This window comes from Pituophis catenifer, unplaced genomic scaffold (genome assembly GCF_029215685.1).
Source record: "Pituophis catenifer annectens isolate HBS135680 unplaced genomic scaffold, rPitCat1.0.hap2 SCAF_7, whole genome shotgun sequence".
Taxonomy (NCBI): domain Eukaryota; kingdom Metazoa; phylum Chordata; class Lepidosauria; order Squamata; family Colubridae; genus Pituophis; species Pituophis catenifer.
In genome coordinates, this window is record NW_027256887.1 from 14,662,485 (window position 1) to 14,684,200 (window position 21,716).

The 21,716-nt window shown below is 38.4% G+C and overlaps 1 protein-coding gene across 2 annotated transcripts in view; it reads left to right on the top strand.

The window, feature by feature from the left end:
• TBC1D22A (TBC1 domain family member 22A) overlaps positions 1–21,716 on the top strand; it is a 133,731-nt gene that overhangs the window by 99,769 nt on the left and 12,246 nt on the right. Inside the window, exons 12-13 of one of the 2 annotated variants that reach the window (XM_070947296.1) lie at positions 9,024–9,119; positions 20,756–20,855. In XM_070947296.1, the coding sequence (XP_070803397.1) occupies positions 9,024–9,119; positions 20,756–20,779 (120 nt within the window). In that variant the 3' untranslated portion in view covers positions 20,780–20,855. Of the gene's footprint in view, positions 1–9,023; positions 9,120–20,755; positions 20,856–21,716 lie in introns of those variants that run through there. The other variant, XM_070947295.1, reaches the window with a different exon arrangement.

Consider the following 21,716-nt stretch of genomic DNA (forward strand, 5'->3'; position numbering starts at 1 on the left):
ATAACCCTGCCTTGATTTTGTTGGAATAAGATGGGACAAGTTTGAACAGTGTTTCAAATTTATGTTGTGATATTGTACATCAATAAAGTAGCATTTCTGCCATTCCCTTGGGTGCCTATTTTTTTAAATCTGTCCTACTTTGAAGGTCTGGCAGAACTGTACTCCATGTTATCCAATAGGGTGATGCAAGAATTGCCCAATCTACTGTGTAGTCTAATCTAATATCCCAACACATAACATGGGGACTGTCCCCCCCCCCAAAAAAATCTGGCTCTTCAGCTTTTCCAGTAGTGCACTCATTAATAATCAAGATCATGATATATTACTGAGCTAAATTGTGCTTTTTGACAGAGTAAGTTAGAGATACTTGTCCTAAGCCAAGTCAGTCAAAAATAACTGAATTGCCTCAAATGTGCCACATTCAGGCATTCTGTTGAGTTGAAGTACTTTCCTGATTTGCAACTGCGTCATTTTAAAGACTTCCAAAATCATAATTTTAGATTAAAGTCACTTGCATTTTTTCCTTGAAAATTTCATTCTAACTTTTTTAAAATGCAAGAATATTCTGTCTTATAATATTAGAAAAAATTCACTGAGAAGAATTCAGTAGATTCTAAAAGAGCTGAATTGAGGGGGGAAAAGTTACATCCATACTTACTGTAGCTTTTGCAAGAGATATGTTTATTAAGGATGATAGTGGTATTTTCTTTAGAAAAATAATTCAGGTGTCTTTTAAAAAACAAAAAAGTTAGTTTTGAAGTCAATTGTCCCATAAAATATATTCCTGCTGTACTTTTTGTGTTTGTCCATTTAAATTGGTGTTTTACTTTTAACTATTATAAAATTCTTGTTGTATTTTGTGTTTTTAATTGGCTGTACACTGCCCCAAGTCCTTCGGGAGGGGGGGGCGGTATATAAATTAAATTATAAATAAATATAATAAATAAATAAAGGATATCTACTCTTCATCTGAAAAAGTTGAAATATTAAAAAAAAAACACAAAAAGGCAAAAAAAGAGAAGAAAAGAGAATCATGAGTATTAATTTTTAAAGTGGTGTTAGTTAATTGAGATAACAATTCAAGGTAAGGATTATTCTGTTAGAGTTCATTTCTCAGCAGAGTCTCTGGAATCGGCAAGCAGTTATAAAATTGTGGTTTTACGGTAAGGAATTATGCCGCAGCATGGAAAGCTGATTACATTCTTCTTTTTTTAAAAAAATCTACTTGGAGCTGTTTGACCTTTCGTTCAAAAAACTAACCTGAAAAGGCCTAATGATGCCACATTGAGTTTTATTTCATCTATGGATGTTGCTGTCAGTCCTTCATATAGTGACAAATTATGACAAAAACTGATCTGTGTTTAATCTCTCTGGTGTATTGTTCTGTTACGGTGTTCTTTTTCTCCATCAAACAATTCCATTAAAATTAGAATGGCTGAACTTCGATGTGCCTTTCCCAGTGTAAAAAAGGAAGCATAGATTGCTGTGACATAGAAATTGGTTTCAAAAAAGCAACATTTGACTACTTTAACTAACAGGTGAAATGGATGTCTTTGAAGTAGGCATGGTGAAAATAGTTTAATATCAATAACTACTTGTAAACAGTTTTTTCTACTTAACCATGCTTGATAAATATTAATCTATGATTATAATAAAACTAATTCAAATCCATCATGAATGTAAATGCAATCATATTCATATCAAGCAAACTTTAACAAGTTCCTATACCAGACAGTCAGACACCAGCCAACCTATATTTCTGGGAAAGCTTACATCATGGGTTAAGAACCATTTCAAGCTGGCGGCATTTTCATGAGATTTCATACGGTGTTATGGATATTCAAATGTATCTTGTACGAAAGCGTAGAAACTTTTCAAAACTTTATAGAATTTGACCATTTTTCCGGCAAGGCTGCATACTGTTGCCCTGCCTATTTAACTTATATGCAGAGCACATCATGAGAAAGGCGGGGCTAGATGAATCAAAAGTTGGAATTAAGATTGCCGGGAGAAATATCAATAACCTTAGATATGCAGATGATACCACTCTAATGGCAGAAAATGAAGAGGAACTAAAGAGCCTCTTGATGTGGGTGAAGAAGGAGAGTGCAAAAGTTGGCTTGAAACTCAACATTAAGAAAACTAAGATCATGGCACCTGGCCCTCTCAATTCCTGGCAAATAGATGGGGTAGAAATGAAGGTAGTGACAGATTTTATTTTCCTGGGCTCCAAGATCACCGCAGATGGGGACTGCAGCCAAGAAATTAAAAGATGCTTGCTCCTGGGGAGGAAAGCTATGGCAAATCTAGACAGCATTCTAAAAAGCAGAGACATCACCTTGCCAACAAAAGTGCGTATAGTCAAGGCTATGGTTTTCCCAGTTGCAATGTATGGCTGTGAAAGTTGGACCATAAGAAAGGCTGAGCGCCAAAGATTGAGGCCTTTGAACTATGGTGCTGGAGAAGACTCCTGTGAGTCCCTTGGACTGCAAGGCGATCAAACCAGTCAGTCCTAGAGGAGATCAACCCTGACTGCTCTTTAGAAGGCCAGATCCTGAAGATGAAACTCAAATACTTTGGCCACCTAATGAGAAGGAAGGACTCACTGGGGAAGAACCTAATGTTGGGAAAGACTGAGGGAAAAAGAAGAATGGGACAACAGAGAATGAAGTGGCTGGATGGAGTCACTGAAGCAGTAGGCATGAGCTTAAATGGACTCCGGTGGATGGTAGAGAACAGGAAGGCCTGGAGGAACATTGTCCATGGGGTCGTGATGGGTCAGACACGACTTCGCAACTAAGAACAAAAAAACCCACTATTTTAATTTAATATGTATGCTGCCAAATATTCTGATTACTCCTTCGGATTGTGTGTAATTATTTAATTTTGCAGGGGTCAGTTAGCAATTCTGCATCCTATAGGAACCACTCTGCTGAAACCTAGTTTAGAGTTATGTCTTCTAGGCTTGCTGACTGATCACTAAGAGCAGATGGATCTCCCATCTAGCCCAATTTGCTCTGCAAAGGGAACCTTGTGCCTGGAACTGAAACCTACTCTAACAGGAGCTGCCTGTCAAAATACTAATTCCTGACAGAATACCTCTCTCTCTCTTTCCCCTGTTTCAGCTTCTGTTTCTTATGAACTGCAGATCTGACCTAGGTGGAAAAGAGTTGGATATATGAATCTCATGGTTGGAATGTATGTCATTAGGATCAGATGGGGTATGAAGGTACTATCAGTGTTTCATTTTGTCTTGGCTCTAAAGAACATGTAAACCCAGAATGTTAATCCTGAGAGAATATACCCACAGGCTGACCAAAAGTTTTGCAGCTGATAAATTCTTGTAATTCTAACATTGGTCTGCAGCTGATCCATTTCAGAGAACCTTTTAGTTTATGGCATGGATGTCAAACTCATGGCGTCACGTTGCCGTCATGTGAACGATGTTTTTCTCCTTTGCGGAGCTGGGGTGGGCGTGGCCTATGCGTGATACATCTGGCCTGCGGGCCGCCAGTTTGATACCCCTGGTTTACGGAGATTGCAAGATGTAGTCAAGTGGTGATTGTATCCATTCATCTAGAATCAAAATCATATCAGGATTTCTAGACTACTCGATTTGAATTAAATTCCAGCAGATTTTTGGCTCAGAATGTTGGGATTTCTAATCCAACATAATGGAAAATAATCAGATTACAGAAGGTAAGGTGGGTGGCTCCTAACAGGAACATTCAGCTATTTTAAGTCTGTCCAGACTGCAATTGCAGTTCTCAAAATTTATGTAAAAGAAAAATTATTCAATCTAACAGCTTTGTTGGTCAATATTTGGTATTCCCAAGTCCCCTATCAGTTCTTACTTACTATCAATTGCTCATGTTTTATGCATTGTACTTATAATTGATCTGTATATATGGCAGAATTGCACCTGGTATTAAACAGGGAAGATCATAGCTAAATTTGCAGAGGGAGTGGGATTATCCCTTACTAATTTCTCACTGTTCCTATAATAGTTCTATTATAGGGGAAAACAGTTCTGTTGTCCACCATTTCCTTCTGCACAGCTTTCTGAATGAAAATGGGGAATATCAAAAATATATTAACTGTATTGTATAAAACCCTCCTCCAAAATAAATTCATTCGTTCATTTGTTTATTTTGTCAATCATGAGTTTATATTATGAAAGTCAGGTGGAAGGGAAGCCTTCAATCAAATTTACTGGTTGCTGGTCCAGCTGTGTGATCGTACTTGCATAGCAGAACTATTGAATCCTTGATGTTTATTCTCTAGTGCGGAAGTGGAACTTTGCAGCAGGTGATAGTCAAATAGAAGCAGCCATTACAAAAACTTTTTAAGAAAATTACAGATGACTGCCCCTATTATAGAAAATAATTTTAACAATTTGCTATTTCTTTTATGGATATCCGCTTCTGTTGCTTAAGTTACCCGGACTTTGCAGAATATGCACTTCAAAGGAATTTGCAGATAGTATATTTTGGTAAGAGAGACAATACTAAAGAAACTTAAGATTTTTCTCCTTCTGAAATCTAATCGAAATAATGTAGGATTAGATAATCTATGTCCTGCAACTTAGTCAAGCAAATTGTTGATCATAGCAAATGTTCATTATGGTTCCAGAGTTGAAGCCTAAAAGATGGGGGGTATCAGCTTTGGAAACAATGGACTTTGTTTTTCTTGAGAAGGACTGCTACAGTCTTCTATCACAACTTTTAGATCTTTATTCCTCTATCACAACTTTATGTCAGGTTTCCAAGTAACACCCCCAACGAAAGAAGACTCCGAGGCTTGAGTTTCCACAAAGTTCCATTTTATTAGAGATGTCATATTGGCACATCTGGGAAAAACGGAATCTGAAAGCTTCCAGGTTTTCCCCATCCAAAGGAAAGTCCAAGTCCCTGCCTGTTGTGACTCCGATCACTGTGTTATCAGCAGGAGAGGACTCCGAGAGTGAAGGAGAGGAGTTGGCAAGGCCTCCCTCTCCAGGACCCTCCTCTCTGGCAATGCCTCCGGTGTCCTCTGAAGGCCAAGAGATAGGCCCGGGGCCAAGCACTTCCACGCAGCCACATGTGGACAGTAATGATGATGAAGATGAGTCTTGGCTGGACCCTCGACAGCGTCGCAGAGATAAGCGCTTGCAGCAGAGGAAGAAGCATGCCAGGGATTAGGCTGAGTCACTGGACCACACCCCACAGGATATAAAAGAGAGTGTAGTGGCCGTTCGAGCTCTGTGATGAGCAAAAACTGATATTGAACAAACCTCTCTGCATTGCTGGACTTTTTGAATATTCTCTTATCTGTTGTGTGTTGGCTTTGAAAAACACTCCCTTCGTAAGTAAAAGACTCTTGGCAGCCAGCCACTGGGTTGCTGCCAATTCTGCTCTTAGAGAAACCTTTGTCGGCTGGTTTATTTCACTATTGACTGTCTGTGGGGGTGCGTGTGTGAGACGGGGACAGAACACTGCCCAACACTCACATGTCCATCACATGGTCCAATCAAAGCACCGTCCCAACTGGAGATGCCGCCTAGTTCCAGCCGTCCAGATGCAGGGCAAGATGGCCTTGACTTTCTGAGAAAGGAATGTTATTATGACTATATATCATCCATGCTCCATACAATCCCCTCTCCCAGTTACCCACGGTAATAAATGTGGCAGACCTGAAGATCCAACGAAAAAGATGCCTTCCAGGCCTGACACTTTAGATGTTTAGGAAATGGGTGGCTGGTTTAAAATATGATAGAGAGGACTCCTTGTGCTTACTATTCACTTCTTTGTAGCTCCTAAGCACAAGAGGACTATTTCAACTGCAGTTCTGATATTTTTTTTTCTCCAGGTGACATAACTGCACAGTAAGAAGTCAACATACCAGCAAAGGTCTGAGATATGAGTGCATGGGTAGAATTTGATAGCCCATGAAAAACGGAAGCCATTTGGTACTTTCCACCTAAGACCCATTTCCTGTGCACCATTTTTTTTGTAACCCACTCCCCTAAACTAATTTCAAAACAACCCTGTCCCCAGGTAGTCTTCAAACAACTACCCTTAGAACTACTTCAAGCTACTTAAACAACTAGTCCTATTATTCCAAGAGGTGTAGTTAGACCATGTAGCACAATGCATAAAGAATTCTACAAAGGAATCAGAATAATATTTGTTGTTAAGGTGTTTGTATTGGGATCTGAAATTTTATTTTTTAGAAAAGGGAAAAATCGGTATGTATGTTTTACTGCAATTGGGAATTGACCCTTTAAACTAGCCTGCAAATTTCTTGGTCTAACGGTAGGTTTCATTTCAATTATGAACCAATATAACATTAAGCCTCATAATGACATTTCCTTTTGAAGTGGTGGGATGCAATGCAATAACATAATATGTTCTGCTATACTTCCTTCTGTCTCTCAAGTTAGGTTCATGACTAATTCATGAGATTTTTGAGGGCAAAGTCTGAAATAATGGGTTCGATTTCATCCAGGGGAGCGATAAACTTTTTGCAAGGCAATGTGATATTTGTGGTGTTAACCGTCTAAATGATTTTTATTGATGATGACAGATGGTTCTGTGGTGATGCACTCAGAGTCACGCCTAATATGTTCAGAATAAGTCTTCTGGAAGGCTGTACATCTGTTTTTAAGATCTTTTGCTAAAATATTTAAATCAAGGTCATTGTTTATATTTGATTTCTAAGCAGCTTTTAGCTATTGGCCTGCCATTTTATACATTTAAAGATGAATCTGCTTGTAACTTCAAGGGCTGCAAATGGAAAGTTATAATAGGTAGCAGGTGTTAGGAAAGGCAATTATGCATTAGGTGCTTTGCTCAATTTCCAAAACTGTCCAAGACTATCCATTTGAAATGCTTTATACCTTAGTTTTATCTCTGAACTATGATGAATTCTCAGATCTAAAGGGAATATGCATTTTCCTTTAATGAACTGAATGCTTAAGCCTATTTGATTTAATTTAAAAGAGCCTAGACAAACGGTACTGAAAAACAATGTGAAAACAGAAAATATCAAGAATAAATTTAAATCTTTGGCACAGTTTGCTATTTTATTTCCCTTTCTTGGAGGGGAAAAAAACTTTTGTTACAGCTTGTATAGAGAATGGTATTTAGGCCTTTGCATAAAGGATTATTCAAAGTTTCTCCTGAAGTTTTGCTCAGTTTCTTTGACTTTTGCCAGATGGTGTTGGATTAAGACTGAAAAGCATGGTTTCTTTTTTCCTGCTGCCAGGAACATAAAGGATATACTAGATCAGATCAAAAATCCATTTTAAGCCATTTTACACAGTCACCTTGAAATTCTGAAAATTATGTTTTTCTTTTGCCCTGAATCTCCTGTCAGTTTTGTTGGGTGTAACAGTAGTTAAAAGCTCTGTTTCTGTATGGTTTGGATAGTTTATTGTCTGTTTTCATCCAATCCCTTTAGCTATGGCCTAATTCTTCCCAAAGTCTTTGCCTTATACTCCAGAGAGGTGCTGGGTTCCATTTGAATTGGGTCATCTATAGACGGCATGTTATAACTGGGTCAGGCATTGGGATAGGAAGTGTGTTGTATGAACTGTCAAACTCAGACAATGGTTAGGTTTAAGAAGGAATTAATTTTAGACCCAGACAGCCTCAGGTCTCTTTGGCTGAAACTAAGACTTACTGTGTCTTACAGAAAAGTCTAAGATAGTTAACATTTTTGCAAAAAGGCAGATTCCTAGAGCAGTCTTTTTTTTTTGTATTCCCCATCTTCTTTCTGCAACAATAGTAGTGATTCTGATTAAACATTTGGATTTTTTTTTTCATTTTGAGTTGTTTTATGAGATGTGAGTTTTGGATAAGACATGGACTTTTTTACTGTAGAAGAGTACATCCTTCCGATATATAATTTCCTGGACATAACTTGATTATGAACGTATTGTCATATAGATAGATAGATAGATAGATAGATAGATAGACAGACAGACAGACAGACAGACAGACAGACAGACAGAATTCTTTATTGGCCAAATGTGATTGGACACACAAGGAATTTGTCTTTGGTGCATATGCTCTCAGTGTACATAAAAAGAAAAGATACATTTGTTAAGAATCATAAGGTACAACACTTAATGATAGTCATAGGATACAAATAAGCGATCGAATCATACTAGGAAACAATCAATATAAATCGTAAGGATGCAGCAACAAGTTACAGTCATACAGTCATAAGTGGGAGGAGATGGGTGATGGAACGATGAGAAGATTAATAGTAATGCAGACTTAGTGAATAGTTTGACAGTGTTGAGGGAATCATTTGTGTAGCAGAGTGATGGCGTTTGGGAAAAAACTATTCCTGTTTTTTGGTGTGCAGTTCTCTATAGCATTGTTTTGAAGGTAGGAGTTGAAACAATTTATGTCCAGGATGTGAGGGGTCTGTAAATATTTTCACTCTGGTAAATATGATCACTCCCAACTCTAGAAACTTTAATGATCTTTCCCAGCAAGCTCATGTTGATAGGTTGGGGATTAACACTCAACCCTCTGGAATATTTCCTCCCAAAACTACATTCTACATTCTGTAGTTTTTCTTACCAGGAAAGAATGCAGCCAAAATGCAGTGCAAAATAGGACAGATAGTATAGAACGATGCATTGTTTCAGAAGTCATCAAAGCTAAGGAAGAACTAGTGAAGGCCATTGACTCTCCTCTAGCAAAACCTGCCCATGAAGCATAATCACAGCAGTTTTATTCCCTAAAGTTGAAGCCAGGTGGTTTCCTTGATGCTCAGCAATAAAGCTTATTGGCAGATATTATGTTTTTTGTATACTTGCATAATCTAGTCATTCTTGGGTACTATTGTTTTGTTTATTCCTATTTTCTCTACACAAATGAAAAGGCTTTTATTTGAAATCTGATTCACTAATTAATTGTGACAATTACATTTTAAAAATGAGGAAAACAACAAAAAGACTTTCTGATCAGTATTGAGTTATCTACTCAAATGTATTTTTATGTTGACTATATATATGCTTTATTTAACAGTCTGAACCAGAAGGTTTTTCCCACTTCCACCTATATGTCTGTGCTGCCTTCCTTGTCAGATGGAAAAAGGAAATCCTTGAAGAAAAAGATTTCCAAGTAAGTAAAACATTATTTTTATTTTTTTACTAAAAAAAAAAGTTTTTTTTTTTTTAAAAAAAATGCCTTCATTAGTAGCAAAAGACTTCCACTTTTATTGGGTTTCAACAGCCTTAAATACATTTGGATGTTTTTCTGTATTTCTCTTGCTGAGTTTAAAATGAAAGGAAAGTACAAAGTTGCAGCTGAATAGTTTTCCATTTGTCCATCTCCTTCTTTTGGATGGGGCAACATCAAGATGGTGTGATAAAACAAAAATGTGGCTACTAGGAGCAGGCAAACTTCATTTGATACAATTCCAGCATAGCAACTTTCGTGTCAAAAAGAAATTAAGCTTTCTTTTTTTGATAATTGGTAAAATTTTGATAATTGGTAAAAACTAATTAACCTGGCCATATGGGAAAATAAAGGAAAAATATCTAATTATGTTTAAATGGAGCCCAGAGAGTGATGTGCCCTGTGTAGACAGAGAATGCCTGTTTTCATTGTCCTGAAGTATCTATGTTTCCATGTACATAAGGAGGAGGAATGTTGAAATATAGTTTTGTAATAGCTATTTTCTATCTTATACCAGTTCTTTTTGTCCCTCGGTTTGTTAGAAAGTTTTTTATGCAACCATGCTGGTTTTATTTGTAGTCTCTTTCTTTTCTTTCTCTCTGATATTGTGTTTGATTGGCTTTAATAATCTTTTTCACAGTTTCCCAAGCATCTTCAGTTGTTTTTCCCTTTAGGATGTCCCTCCATGGAATCCTTCCTAATTTCTGTCTTAGTTGGTTGAAGTCAGCTCTCTTGAAGTTTAGAACTTTGTTCAGTTGTCTCTGCCTGCATTATGTTGAATACTATGACCATGTCATAGTGTGACATGCTCGCTCTCTCACAAAGTTCCCGCAACCTCCACCTTTATTTTTTTTTTAATTTGATTTATATGCCGCCCTTCTCCGAAGACTCAGGGCGGCTTACAATGTGCTCAGCAATAGCCTTCATCCTTTTGTATATTTATACAAAGTCAGCTTATTGCCCCCACAAACTGGGTCCTCATTTCACCTACCTTAGAAAGGATGGAAGGCTGAGTCAACCTTGAGCCTTGGCGAGATTCGAACCCTGCAGTAATTGCAGGCAGCTGGTCTTAATAAGCTTAATAACAGGGTGCCTTAAACCCCTGTACTACCAAGGCTCTTTTATCCCTGTTAGTAAGAATTAAGTCCAGTATAGCTGACCCTTTATTTCCCTCCTGTACCTTTTGATTGACAAAGTTGTCAGCTAGGCACGACAGGAGCCTTGTGCAGATTTTGTCTCCCAGTTGATGTCAGGGTAGTTACGGTCCCCCATTACTACAGTGTTTCCTGCACACCTTATTTAACTGACTAGCAAATAGTTCATCTATTTCCTCTGCCTGGTTGGGTGGCCTGTAGCAATGTCATTTCCTCCCCCCCCTCTCTAATATTCACCCAAGTGCATTCAGGAGGGCTTTCATCCCTGGTATTGTGTACTTCTTTACACATGTAGTGATTCCTTACGTACAATGCACCTCCTCCTCTTTTGTTGGCTCGGTTTCTTTTGAATGGTTTATATCCTTCTAGCAATAAGTTCCAATCAAGGGTTCCATCCCACCAAATTTTGGTAACGATACAATATCATACCTGTTCTCATGTATTAGGACCGTGATGGCGAACCTTTTATCCACCGAGTGCCCAAATTGCGCGCGCACATGCCCAAACTAAAAGGTTTGCATGCGCAGACATGAGCGCATGCACAGCAGAGACCCGAAGACCAGCTGGCCGGCGGGAGGCAGGGCATCCCAACACCAGCAGCGTGGCAAGAGGTAAGATCTTTTTCTTTTGTGAGCTTCTGTTTTGTCGTTTGCAGGGAAACAGAAGCTCACGAAAGAAATGCCATGGAGATCTGACCTGGGAAGACGCTGCGTGTGTCAGCAGAGAGGGCTCTGCGTGCCACCTCTGGCACACATGCCATTGGTTCGCCATCACGGTATTAGGATTTCAAGCTTTCCCTGTTTCTTCCCCAAACTCTGAGCTTTAGCAAACTGGCATTTGAGCTCATTATGACTAACCCTGTGTTTGCTTCCTACATCATTTCATTTATATGTGAGTTCCCCTTCCTCCTCAACACTCCCTTCCTTATTGTCTGATTTATTGTGTTGGGGTTTGACCATAAAGATTGGTCACCCTCCCCTTCCATTTCTAATTTAAAGCCTTGCTGAAGACCTGAACCAGTTGTTTTCCAAACATTTTCCCCAGTCCTTGTGAGTTGTGAGAGCAAAGCTATGATGGCTTTGCTTTCCCATCCTCACAGGATACTGGTGCAGAGGAAACCCGGTAAAAGGGAAGGAGGTGGGATCAGTGCAGGGCAGTGGTAATGGAGCAGTTCGGGTAGTAATGGGGCCTGGGGGTGGGTGCCTTCATTGTTCCCTGCTGGTTTTCATGCAAATGTTCAACCTTTCATTCAACTCAACAGAAACGTCTGGTTGTCCTCATGGAGCCATCACTATGGCCACATAGGTTTACTCTCTCACCTGCGTTTTTACAGTGCCAAACTTTAATTCCAACACTGCATTTTAAATTCTTCATTTATACCTTAAGTATAAGAAGTTGAAGCTATAGCAATTGCACTTAGACTTATATACCGCTTCATAATGCTTTTACAGCCCTCTCTAAGTGGTTTACAGAGTCAGCCTATTGCCCCCAACAATCTGGGTCCTCATTTTACCCACCTCGGAAAGATGGAAGCAGGGGTGAAATGCTACCGGTTTGCTCCGGTTCGGGCAAACCGGTAGTGATAAAAACTACCAGTTCAGTCGAACCGGTAGTTTAAAAAAAGCTACCGGTTCCTCTGAACCTGTATTTCCGACGATGAACTGTGCCGTGGGGTTTAGCTTTGCTAGAAAGCAGGAAATCCTGCTTTCTAGCGAAGCTAAATGGCGCGGCACAGCTGATTCCCTCCCCTCGCTGTTCTACTTACCTTCCCAAGCCTCCTTTTGGTGCATACTGTGTATGCGTGCATGCAGTGTGTGTTTGGTGCACACTGTGCATGTGTGCGCAGCGTGCATTTGGCTTGCAGCGCGCATGCACAGCCAGCAAACCGGTAGCAAACCAATTCAGATTTCGCCACTGGATGGAAGGTTGAGTCAACCTTAAGCTGGTGAGAATCAAACTGCCGAACTGCAGGCAGCCAGCAGGCAGCAGAAGTAGCCTGCAGTACAGGAATAAGAGAAGAACAAGCTAAACATCAATGACACAAGTAAGAAGAGTTTGGAATCCGGATAGCAACTCAAAGCTATTTAGTTTATAATGTATTTTTCTATCATTAGCAGTAGCTTCAATGGTCTTTCAGGGCGCAGGATGTCAGGGTTGACCCATGTAGCTGTTAAGCACAATTAGTTCTAAGGTTCTTGATAGAAAAATGTTTTTTAAAAAACCCCTATCTGGCAACTTTGTGGAATATATGTGACTGCTGTCAGTGAACTGTTGCCTTTTGTGGCTTAAAGTTGCCTTCAGGGAAGATGCAAAGGCAACATTAACATTTTATTATATTAACTTTATGCCATCTACCCTTTTGGAGACTGGAGTTCTCTTTCTAGACCAATTAAATGGGCTCATTTAAAATATTGTTTTATGTGTCAGCAGTTGCAGTGTAAAAGTTCATTATGAAACTGCAGAAGCATATTTTCGACTGGTTATATTCTTAGCTGGTGTGTTTCTAAAATACACCAAAAGGCCTGCCAAGGACTGATTGGATGTATTTTATCGATTTGTTTAAATGCTGCCATTATTATTCACTACAGGCAGGTAGCTAATTGGATAATCACCGTAACATAGCAACCCAAGAAGCATATCGCCAACGTATTACTTTACTTCGCCTCTAAAGAGCTGCAATTATAGCAGTTTTGGGGTCAAAAAGTGGCTTGGGGAAAAAAAAAACCCAGAAGGATTAAAAAAGGAGAAAAGTTATATAGTCTAATATTCACCTCAGGGCGTTCAGATCATTCTGCTAACAATGCTTTTATGCAGGATTTTATTTTCAACCCCACTCTGTTTGACTGTGTTTGTGATCCTCACATTTTAATCCCATAAAGCGTACATTTAGTATGTAATGCTACCTTTCTGCACTCTTCAGCAGTATAATAAAATGCAGATCCCATAGATTCTCTTTGAAAGTCCAATATTTTAATATGATTAGGTCGGTGCTATTAACTTTGCAGTGTCATTGATCAGGAATTTGCCTCAGGAATGCTTTCCGGATGTTTGAAATGAGAATATGTGTAATTAAATGCATGCTAACCAAAAGGATTTGTTACTATTAATGGTGGTTTGTTTTTTTTAAAAATTGAGACAACATGTTTAATATGGGTTAATATCCCTTACACGATTGTATTTGCTCAAGGTTTTGGTGGTATTTAGGCTAAAGAGTCCACAAGGTAAAATGAGGCCAAATAGATGTCTTGGAGGAAGATGTGAGGTGACCAGGTGATCCACAAAGAATATACCAGTGCCCTCGTTTAGCAACTGCCTTGTTTAGCAACCATTTACAATTATAGCAGTGATGAAAAAAGTAAGTTTGTCACCATCGTCCACATTTACGACCACATTTTGCAAGTTTATAGACCGTAGGAAAGCCGAAGTGAGATCATAAGCAGAGTTTCTGTTTTACTCAGTGAATGCTTTGCTTAGCAACCGAGTAGCTGTCTAAATTGTGGTTGCTAAACAAGGACTACTTGTAGTGTGTTTTGATCTTATAATCTGTTTTGGTATATATAGCTGCAGCTGATTTTTTTTTTTTTTTTTTGCTTTAATTTATATGCCGCCCTTCTCCGGAGACTCAGGGCAGCTTACAATGCGTTAAGCAATAGCCTTCATACTTTTGTATATTTATACAAAGTCAGCTTATTGCCTCCACAATCTGGGTCCTCATTTACCTACCTTTGAAAGGATGGAAGGCTGAGTCAACCTTGAGCCTGGTGAGATTTGAACTTGCAGTAATTGCAAGCAGCAGATGTTAATAACAATGCTTTAGTCCACTGTACTACAGGCTCCTGATTCCCATTTTTCTGATTCCCATTTTTCTGATTCCCATTTCTCATTTATACGCATTTACAACAGACCTTGAGGCATTTGGGTCATTTATGGCTCAGCTGTTATATTTTTCTCAAGCGAAAGGTGATATAATTCTTCTTTCAAAAAAGAGAGAGATACAGAAGCTTTTCATCTACATCGAGAATCTTTGAAAGTGCACACATGATTCCTTGGTGATCAGTTGTGCTATAGTATGAAATGCCAAATCATTTCGTTATCTTTTCATCCATCAGCATATGACTATTAGCAAATGAAATGGTTACAACTCTAATAATTTGAAAGGTTAAAAAAACCTACTTTTGTTAAAAACTAGGTTTTGTTTTTAGGTATCACATTTGTTATATGATCTACAGGGATATCTTGTTTTATTGTGCTTTGCAAACTTTTTTTTTCTTTGCAAGACCCTTTACCAGCAAAAAGGTTATGACTTGCTGAAGGCTTGGGTGATGATTAGCATTTTTTTTTAAGTTAAAGTATATATGATTTTTTTTTAGACATAAGGCCATTGCACACTTAATAGACTACAGTAGAGTAAATTTAACTTTCACATGCACTGGGAAACCAAAAAATTCATGTGACTTGCTTTATTGTAATATTTGCTTTATTGCCATAGTCTGCAACCGAACCCACCATATCTAAGGAATGCCTATATTGTCTTTTTATATGTTTCTGCAGTAGTATTGTACCCTTTTCTATGTTTTCTCTGTTGGCTTTGATGATTTTTTTTTTTGCCATCTCAAATACTTCCTTTCTTCAAAACTTGCCTGTTCCTCCACAGACCCCTGCTGTTTTTTCTCTGCTTGTTCTAATTATAGTCAATGAAGTATCATGATAAAATAAAATCCTGCAGTAAAATATCAATTGTTAAAACGTAAAGCAAAAGGAAACAAGGAAAAATAATAAAGCTCTAGTTTCTATTTATTTATTAATTTTTAGGATGGACATGCTTCACAAAATGTGTTTTGAGTTAACAGATGTTTTACGTCCCTAAGAACAGTGCCCCCCAACCTTTTGGGGACCAGGGACCGGTTCCATGGAGAAAGGTTTTTCCACGGACCGGAGGGGGCGTGGTTTTGCATACTGCCTTCATTCTGCCGATTGGGCTGGGATGCCGTGGACTGGTGCCAGTCCTCGGACCGGGAGTTGGGGACCAACTTTCAATCAAAATACTATAAGAATGCCATGTCAGTTTCTGGCTACAGAAGAATTTATCTTTTTACTAAAAAATACTTAGATGAAGAATGGTATTGAGTGGATGCTAAAAGAGTTACCATAAGCTGCATGTTCATCTGCGTACCCCAGGCAAGGGTGCAGAGCCATGTTTTTCTGTTTTAAAGAAGGCCAGAAGAATGAAGCCTTATTTCCCCGGGGGAGAATGTTCCATAGTGCGGGGCCAATGGGAGAGAAGATTGAAAATGCTATAGAAAATTTTGAAGATGCTTTCTGCCTTAATGGTCCATCTTTTCTTCAGAAATCCTGAAGCTATGTACATAATATTCCTGCTTCAATTGCAAGAGAAGATCATCTAGAAATAGTAATAGGTCCACCAGTACTCAATAAAGTTAATGAGTTGGAACTGAATCCACAGCTCTTGCATGTAATTTTGAAGTTTATAAGGTAAAGGTTCCCTTTGCACGTATCTGCTAGTCGTTCCTGACTCTAGAGGGTGGTACTCATCTCAGTTTCAAAGCCGAAGAGCCAGCCCTGTCTCCATGGTCATATGGCTGGCATGACTAAATGCCAAAGGCACACGGAACACTGTTACCTTTCCACCAAAGGTGGTCCCTATTTTTCTACTTGCGTTTTTTACATGCTTTCAAACTGCTAGGTTGGCAGAAGCTGGGACAAGTAACAGGAGCTCACTCCATTACGCGGCACTAGGGATTCGAACCGCCGAACTGCCGACCTTTCTGATCGACAAGCTCACTGTCTTAGCCACTGAGCCACCGCGTCCCTCCTTTGAAGTTTATAAATCCTTTGAAGTTTATAAGTCATATGTTTATAAGCATATAAGTTTATAACTCCTTTGAAGTTTATAAGTCATTTTAATTGGGAGTTAAGAGTTGGAATTGCCTGAAATACCAATTTTTCCTGTGTTCTTAAAAATAGAAAGGTTTTCCTTTGTGGGTATCTACACTCATATGATTGTGATGACACCTGTACATTACCGCATATAAATAAATAAGAGGCCTTTTTTTTGCATTCATCTGAATATTGTAATAATATTGGAAGGTTGAATGTTTCACAGCATGGTAACAGCTGCAAAGCGCTGGACTCTCAGATGCTTCAAGGCACAAGGCTGCAAATGCTATCAACTGAAAAGTATTGTGCAGCTATTTCATTTTTTTCTTCCTTAAAGGATTTGCTGTGAAAGAAAATAACTAATGACAGGATAGAGGAAAACAGAAAGGATGTTTTCTACATCCCTTATGAAATTCCATTACTAAGGCATGATAATAATGGCATGAAAAAAAAAAGAAACTGAGTTTGGTAATGCTTCCTCCAACTCTTTTGAAAAGGCGTTATATCTCTCCTTCTTAGTAACCATGCCATAATGTTATGTAATGTAAAATCATGACAAATAGTATTCAATACTACATTTAATTATTAAAAAAACCCCTTTTTTGAGATCTTTACTTTGACATTGTGCTTTGAACTGATGTAGCCTCTTCTTTTCCTAATTTATTTTTTTGTGCCAGACATCAGAATCCAACTCAATTTTACTCATTTAGTTAGAATGCCTTTTCCCTAATTTGTCTACATTTACTTAGTTATTGCATAAAGCTTTTTTAAAATCCTAAATCCAGTCTGAACAATGGATGATGACTGTTACGACTTTTGTGAAATATTTTTATATCAAAAGAGTTATTACTTTAATTGGCGAAACTTTTTAAACTTTTGGGATAAAAACCTTGCATCAGCCAATTCAACAGATTCAGCCTCCACTTACATTCCCTTGCCTATTCTTACAACTTGCTTCAGAGAGTAGAGGACATCTGGGAACAGACTTGAGGAGCAAAAGATAATTTCTATTGCAGAAGCGAAAATGAATACATACAGCTACATTAGATGGATATTCTAGGTCTATGAGAATTTCAGCACAAATATTATAGGAAAACGAAGCAAGAACGCAAGAACCACCTAAACTAGCCAAGATTGTTAGAAAATACCAAGAACCCAATCAAGAACTGATATGCAAAATGTTTAATGGATACTGTATGCCCGTGATGGCGAACCTATAGCACGTGTGCCCAAAGTGACACACGAAACCATGTTGCCTGGCACGTACGGCCTTGCCTGTTTGTCTTCCGGGTTTCTGGTGCATATGTGCGTGCTAAGGTCAATTATCCTTTGCACGTACAGCAGTGCCGAAAACTGGTATGTGCATGCATGCCGGCCAGTTGATTGTCAGGTGCACATGCGCACCAGAACCCGGAAGTTCAGCTTTTCCGGAGCGCAGCCCCGACAATCATGAGCATGCGCAACATTTCCGTGCAGCACTCGATGCTGAAAAGGTTTGCCATCACTGCTGTATGCCTTCATCATTAAAAAGATGTTTGTTTCCCTTTACTGAAAAGAAAATCGAGAGATATAATTGATATAAATCAGTTGAAGATTTTTTATCTCAGAATTGTTTTGTGATTGAATGGAATCATTACAGAACTACTTTAGAATCTCAGTGAATGTTTTAGTATTGGTGGACATAGTTGTATTCCTATTCAATTGCAGTTTTAAATAGTGTTCCTTATGGATTTTTTTTCCAAAAGAGGAGAAGGGGTGCTTTTAAAATGTCTTTATAGAGCCAGAATATGAAAATAAATTTAATCCTAAACTAATTAAAAAATTGTTTCTTTTTAAGAAATCAAATAAATTATATGTAAATTTGCAATAAGCTACGCGGTGGCTCAATGGCTAAGGCACTGATCTTCTCGATCAGAGGTTCAACGGTTCGAATCCCTATTGCCACATAATGGGGTGAGCTCCCGTTACTTGTCCCAGCTTCTGCCAACCTAGCAGTTCGAAAGCACCTAAAAAATGCAAGTAGAAAAATAGGGATCACCTTTGGTGGGAAGGTAACAGCATTCCATGCGCCTTTGGTGTTGAGTCATGCTGACTACATGACCGCGGAGACATCTTCGGACAGCGCTGGCTCTTTGGCTTAGAAACAGAGATGAGCACCGCCCCCTAGAGCCGGAAACGACTAGAACGCATGTGCGGGGGAACCTTTATCTTAAACCAGTAATAAAAGAGTTTTCAAATTAAATTAGGAAAATAAATTAGCTTCTCTGTTTGTTATGGGAGCAAGTCATTTGTACTAATATTTGAAGGCAAGTTACAGCTAGAGTAAATATGGGTCTAATTGAAAAATAGCTACAATAATCTGAAATTATTTAATGTGAACAATAGCATTAATTGAAAGAAACCCATTGAATACAGTTACATGGATTTAAAAAATCTTCAAGGAAAAAAGCTAATTGAACGATGGGGACATTAATACATCTATTTTTTTTAAAAAAAAATATTTCTACAAATGTGATGTTCTAGAATGCTTTTTGATAGCTTTCTCTTCTTTTTCATGACCTCTTTTCTCCAGAACTCTTTATCCTAGTTCTCTGTTAGAGATTAGAGATTTTTTTTCTTTATTCTTTTGCCTTACTAGTGCACATAGAGGCCAATAGGCAAGTTGGTGGCATTAATCATAGGCAGAGTTTTCCATATTTTTAGTCAGATTTATTAAATCTGCAAATACTGCACATTTAAATAAAATTGCAGGCTTTTGTGGCTATTTGAACATATTCAAACAACTAACCTATTCAGAAATGAATGGTCGGTTTCTGTCTGTTATATTCCAGAAACTGCCTTCATATTCTTTGACGTCTGTCAAGCTTGATTATCAGCTTGATTGGTAGAATAATAATTTAAATTCACCGGGCAAACAAGTAACTGCTAACGTTCCCATTTTCTGTGAGAATGCTTATCTTTGCTGCATCAAGGAAAGGATGTTAGAAGAAGGTCGTCTTACTAATATATATTTTATTTTTATTTTATTTTATCATATTTGTATACCGCCCTACTCCCGGAGGACTCAGGGCAGTGAACAGCCAAGATAAAAATACAAAAAACATACAAAAGTTAAAAGCTATTAAAAATAAATTAAATAATTTGGGCTCAAGAAACAAATTTAAAAACATCCAATTTATGTAAAACATTTAAAACCCAATTTAAAAGGGAGAGTTAGGCCAGACCAGCCTGTTGGAATAAAAACGTTTTATATGAGGGTATTTTGGTTAAAAATTAAAAATAGTTTACATGGTTATATTCAGTACTTCAATAAATGTTGTTGAAGAGAAAGAACTTATGCTTAGAAAAGAATCACTTGGTTCATGTAAATACAAGAGCATGACTTTTGGACATCTCTAACAATTCTGATTCTGACTCTTGGAATTTATTCCTTAATTCCTTTATTTATTCCTCAAATATTTTTAATGTGCTTCTGCACACTTTGAAGTGCTTCTGAATATATGAAACCTCTCTTTTATTGGACCTATTTTACTTATCTAGCAACCATGGGTTATACCTCAGCTTGCGATTAATGTTTATACCACAGCTAACGGCCATCTTGTTTTTGTCTAGCATATTTCATGCTATTCAGATGTTAATGATTTTGAATCCATCTTTCCTATTTCTAACATTCCTTGAGGCCCCAGCCCCCAGAGACAACAGGATTTCAGTTTTTGGAGATTGTTGACTGTCTGTTATGAATCTCTATATCCAATTCTCTTTGCTGATAAATGAGTGAAGAATATCTGGTTCATGGAAATTATTTTGAAGACACTTGGATACAGATACCCCAAAAGTTATGAAGAACCATTTAAAATAATTAAGATAGGCCAGCGTCCCTGTAAAACAGGAATGTCAAACTCAAGGATCTGGCCCGTGGGATGCTTAGATTTGGCCCGCGGGGCTGCCCTGGAAACAGTGAAGGACTGGCCTCTGCCAGTGAAAATGGAGCGCAGGAGGGCCGCGCGCAACCCTCCCAGGCTCCATTTTCAGCTTCCTGCAGCCCTCTGCCAGCAAAAAGGGAGCCCGGGGAGGCCTCTCTGAGCTCTGTTTTTGCTGCCAGATGTCTGCAGGAGGCCATCGCAGCTGAAAACGGAACCTCAACAAGTGATGTCGAGCTGGCCATGCCTACCCTGGCCTCAACTCCCTGGCCCCCCAAGGTCAAAGACAACCCTGATGTGGCCCTCAATGAAATCGAGTTTGACACCCCTCCTGTAAAACATGAAACAAAACATCTTTACTTCTATATATTTTTATAAAGTCTGCTCTAATGTTAGCAAGAATAATAACTTACAACTTCATGTACAGAGGTAGAAAGGCCTGTAAAACCATAATACAATCCTTGAGAGAAATATATTAAATCTATAATATTTTTTATCTTAATAGAACTGTTTCTAATTTAAATCTTAGACTAGGATATCAGGAACCAAGCACTATTTGTTCTGACATGTAGTTGATCTCCCACTTTTCTTGCTTTGATCACAACAGAACTCCCATCATCCATTAATGTGATAGCAATATAAATGTAGAAGAGGGAAGAACATGAATTATCAGCATGACTCAGCAGGAGAACAATTTTGCCCTGCCAACTTGTACTACAATCTTATCACCAAGGAACTTGCAGAAATAAATGAACTGATGTTATATTTGGAAGGATTCCAGCTATCCTAAATGGACTGGATTCATGATGCAGGCATGTTATCATGTTTCTTGCGGTCCTGGCAAATACATGTTGCCATTCCCTCTGTTGGCTGGCAGATTTTGTCTCCAGAAAGCAATGAATCACTTCATTCCAAGAGGAACCACATTGTTAAATTGTCCTACACTGCTTGCTTACTTACTTGATTTCATTTTAACCAACCTAATTTAATTCATATATTTGCTTATTTATGATGTCATCCACTCCAGGAGATGTACTACATACCGTGTTTCCCCAAAAATAAGACCCTGTCTTATATTTTTTTTTAACCCTGAAATAAGCGCTTTGCCTTATTGCCATGCGCTCAAAAGCCCAATTGGGCTTATTATCAGGGGATGTCTTATTTTGGGGGAAACGGTAATGAATGGAGATGTCCTCCGGGATTGTCTTGATGGGGGAGATCTTTTAAGACCAAAATGAAATAAAACTAAACTACTGAGGGCAAAAATGGGTAAAATTCCTCTTGCGATGCTTTTAATAAAGTACCTGAAATGATAAAATACTGTTTATTCAGTCAATGAGCAGCAAAAAGTTTTTTTTAAAAAAAAATGCAACACCAAGTAAAATTCAAATACAGGTAGTCCTTGGCTTACAACAATCAATCAGAATAGAACTGGAAGGGACCTTGTAGGTCATCTAGTCCAGCCCCCCCCTCCCCCAAGCAGGAGACCCTACACCATTTCTGACAAATGGCAGTCCAATCTCCCATCCAAGCCTCCAGGGATGAAGCTCCCACCACTTCCAAAGGCA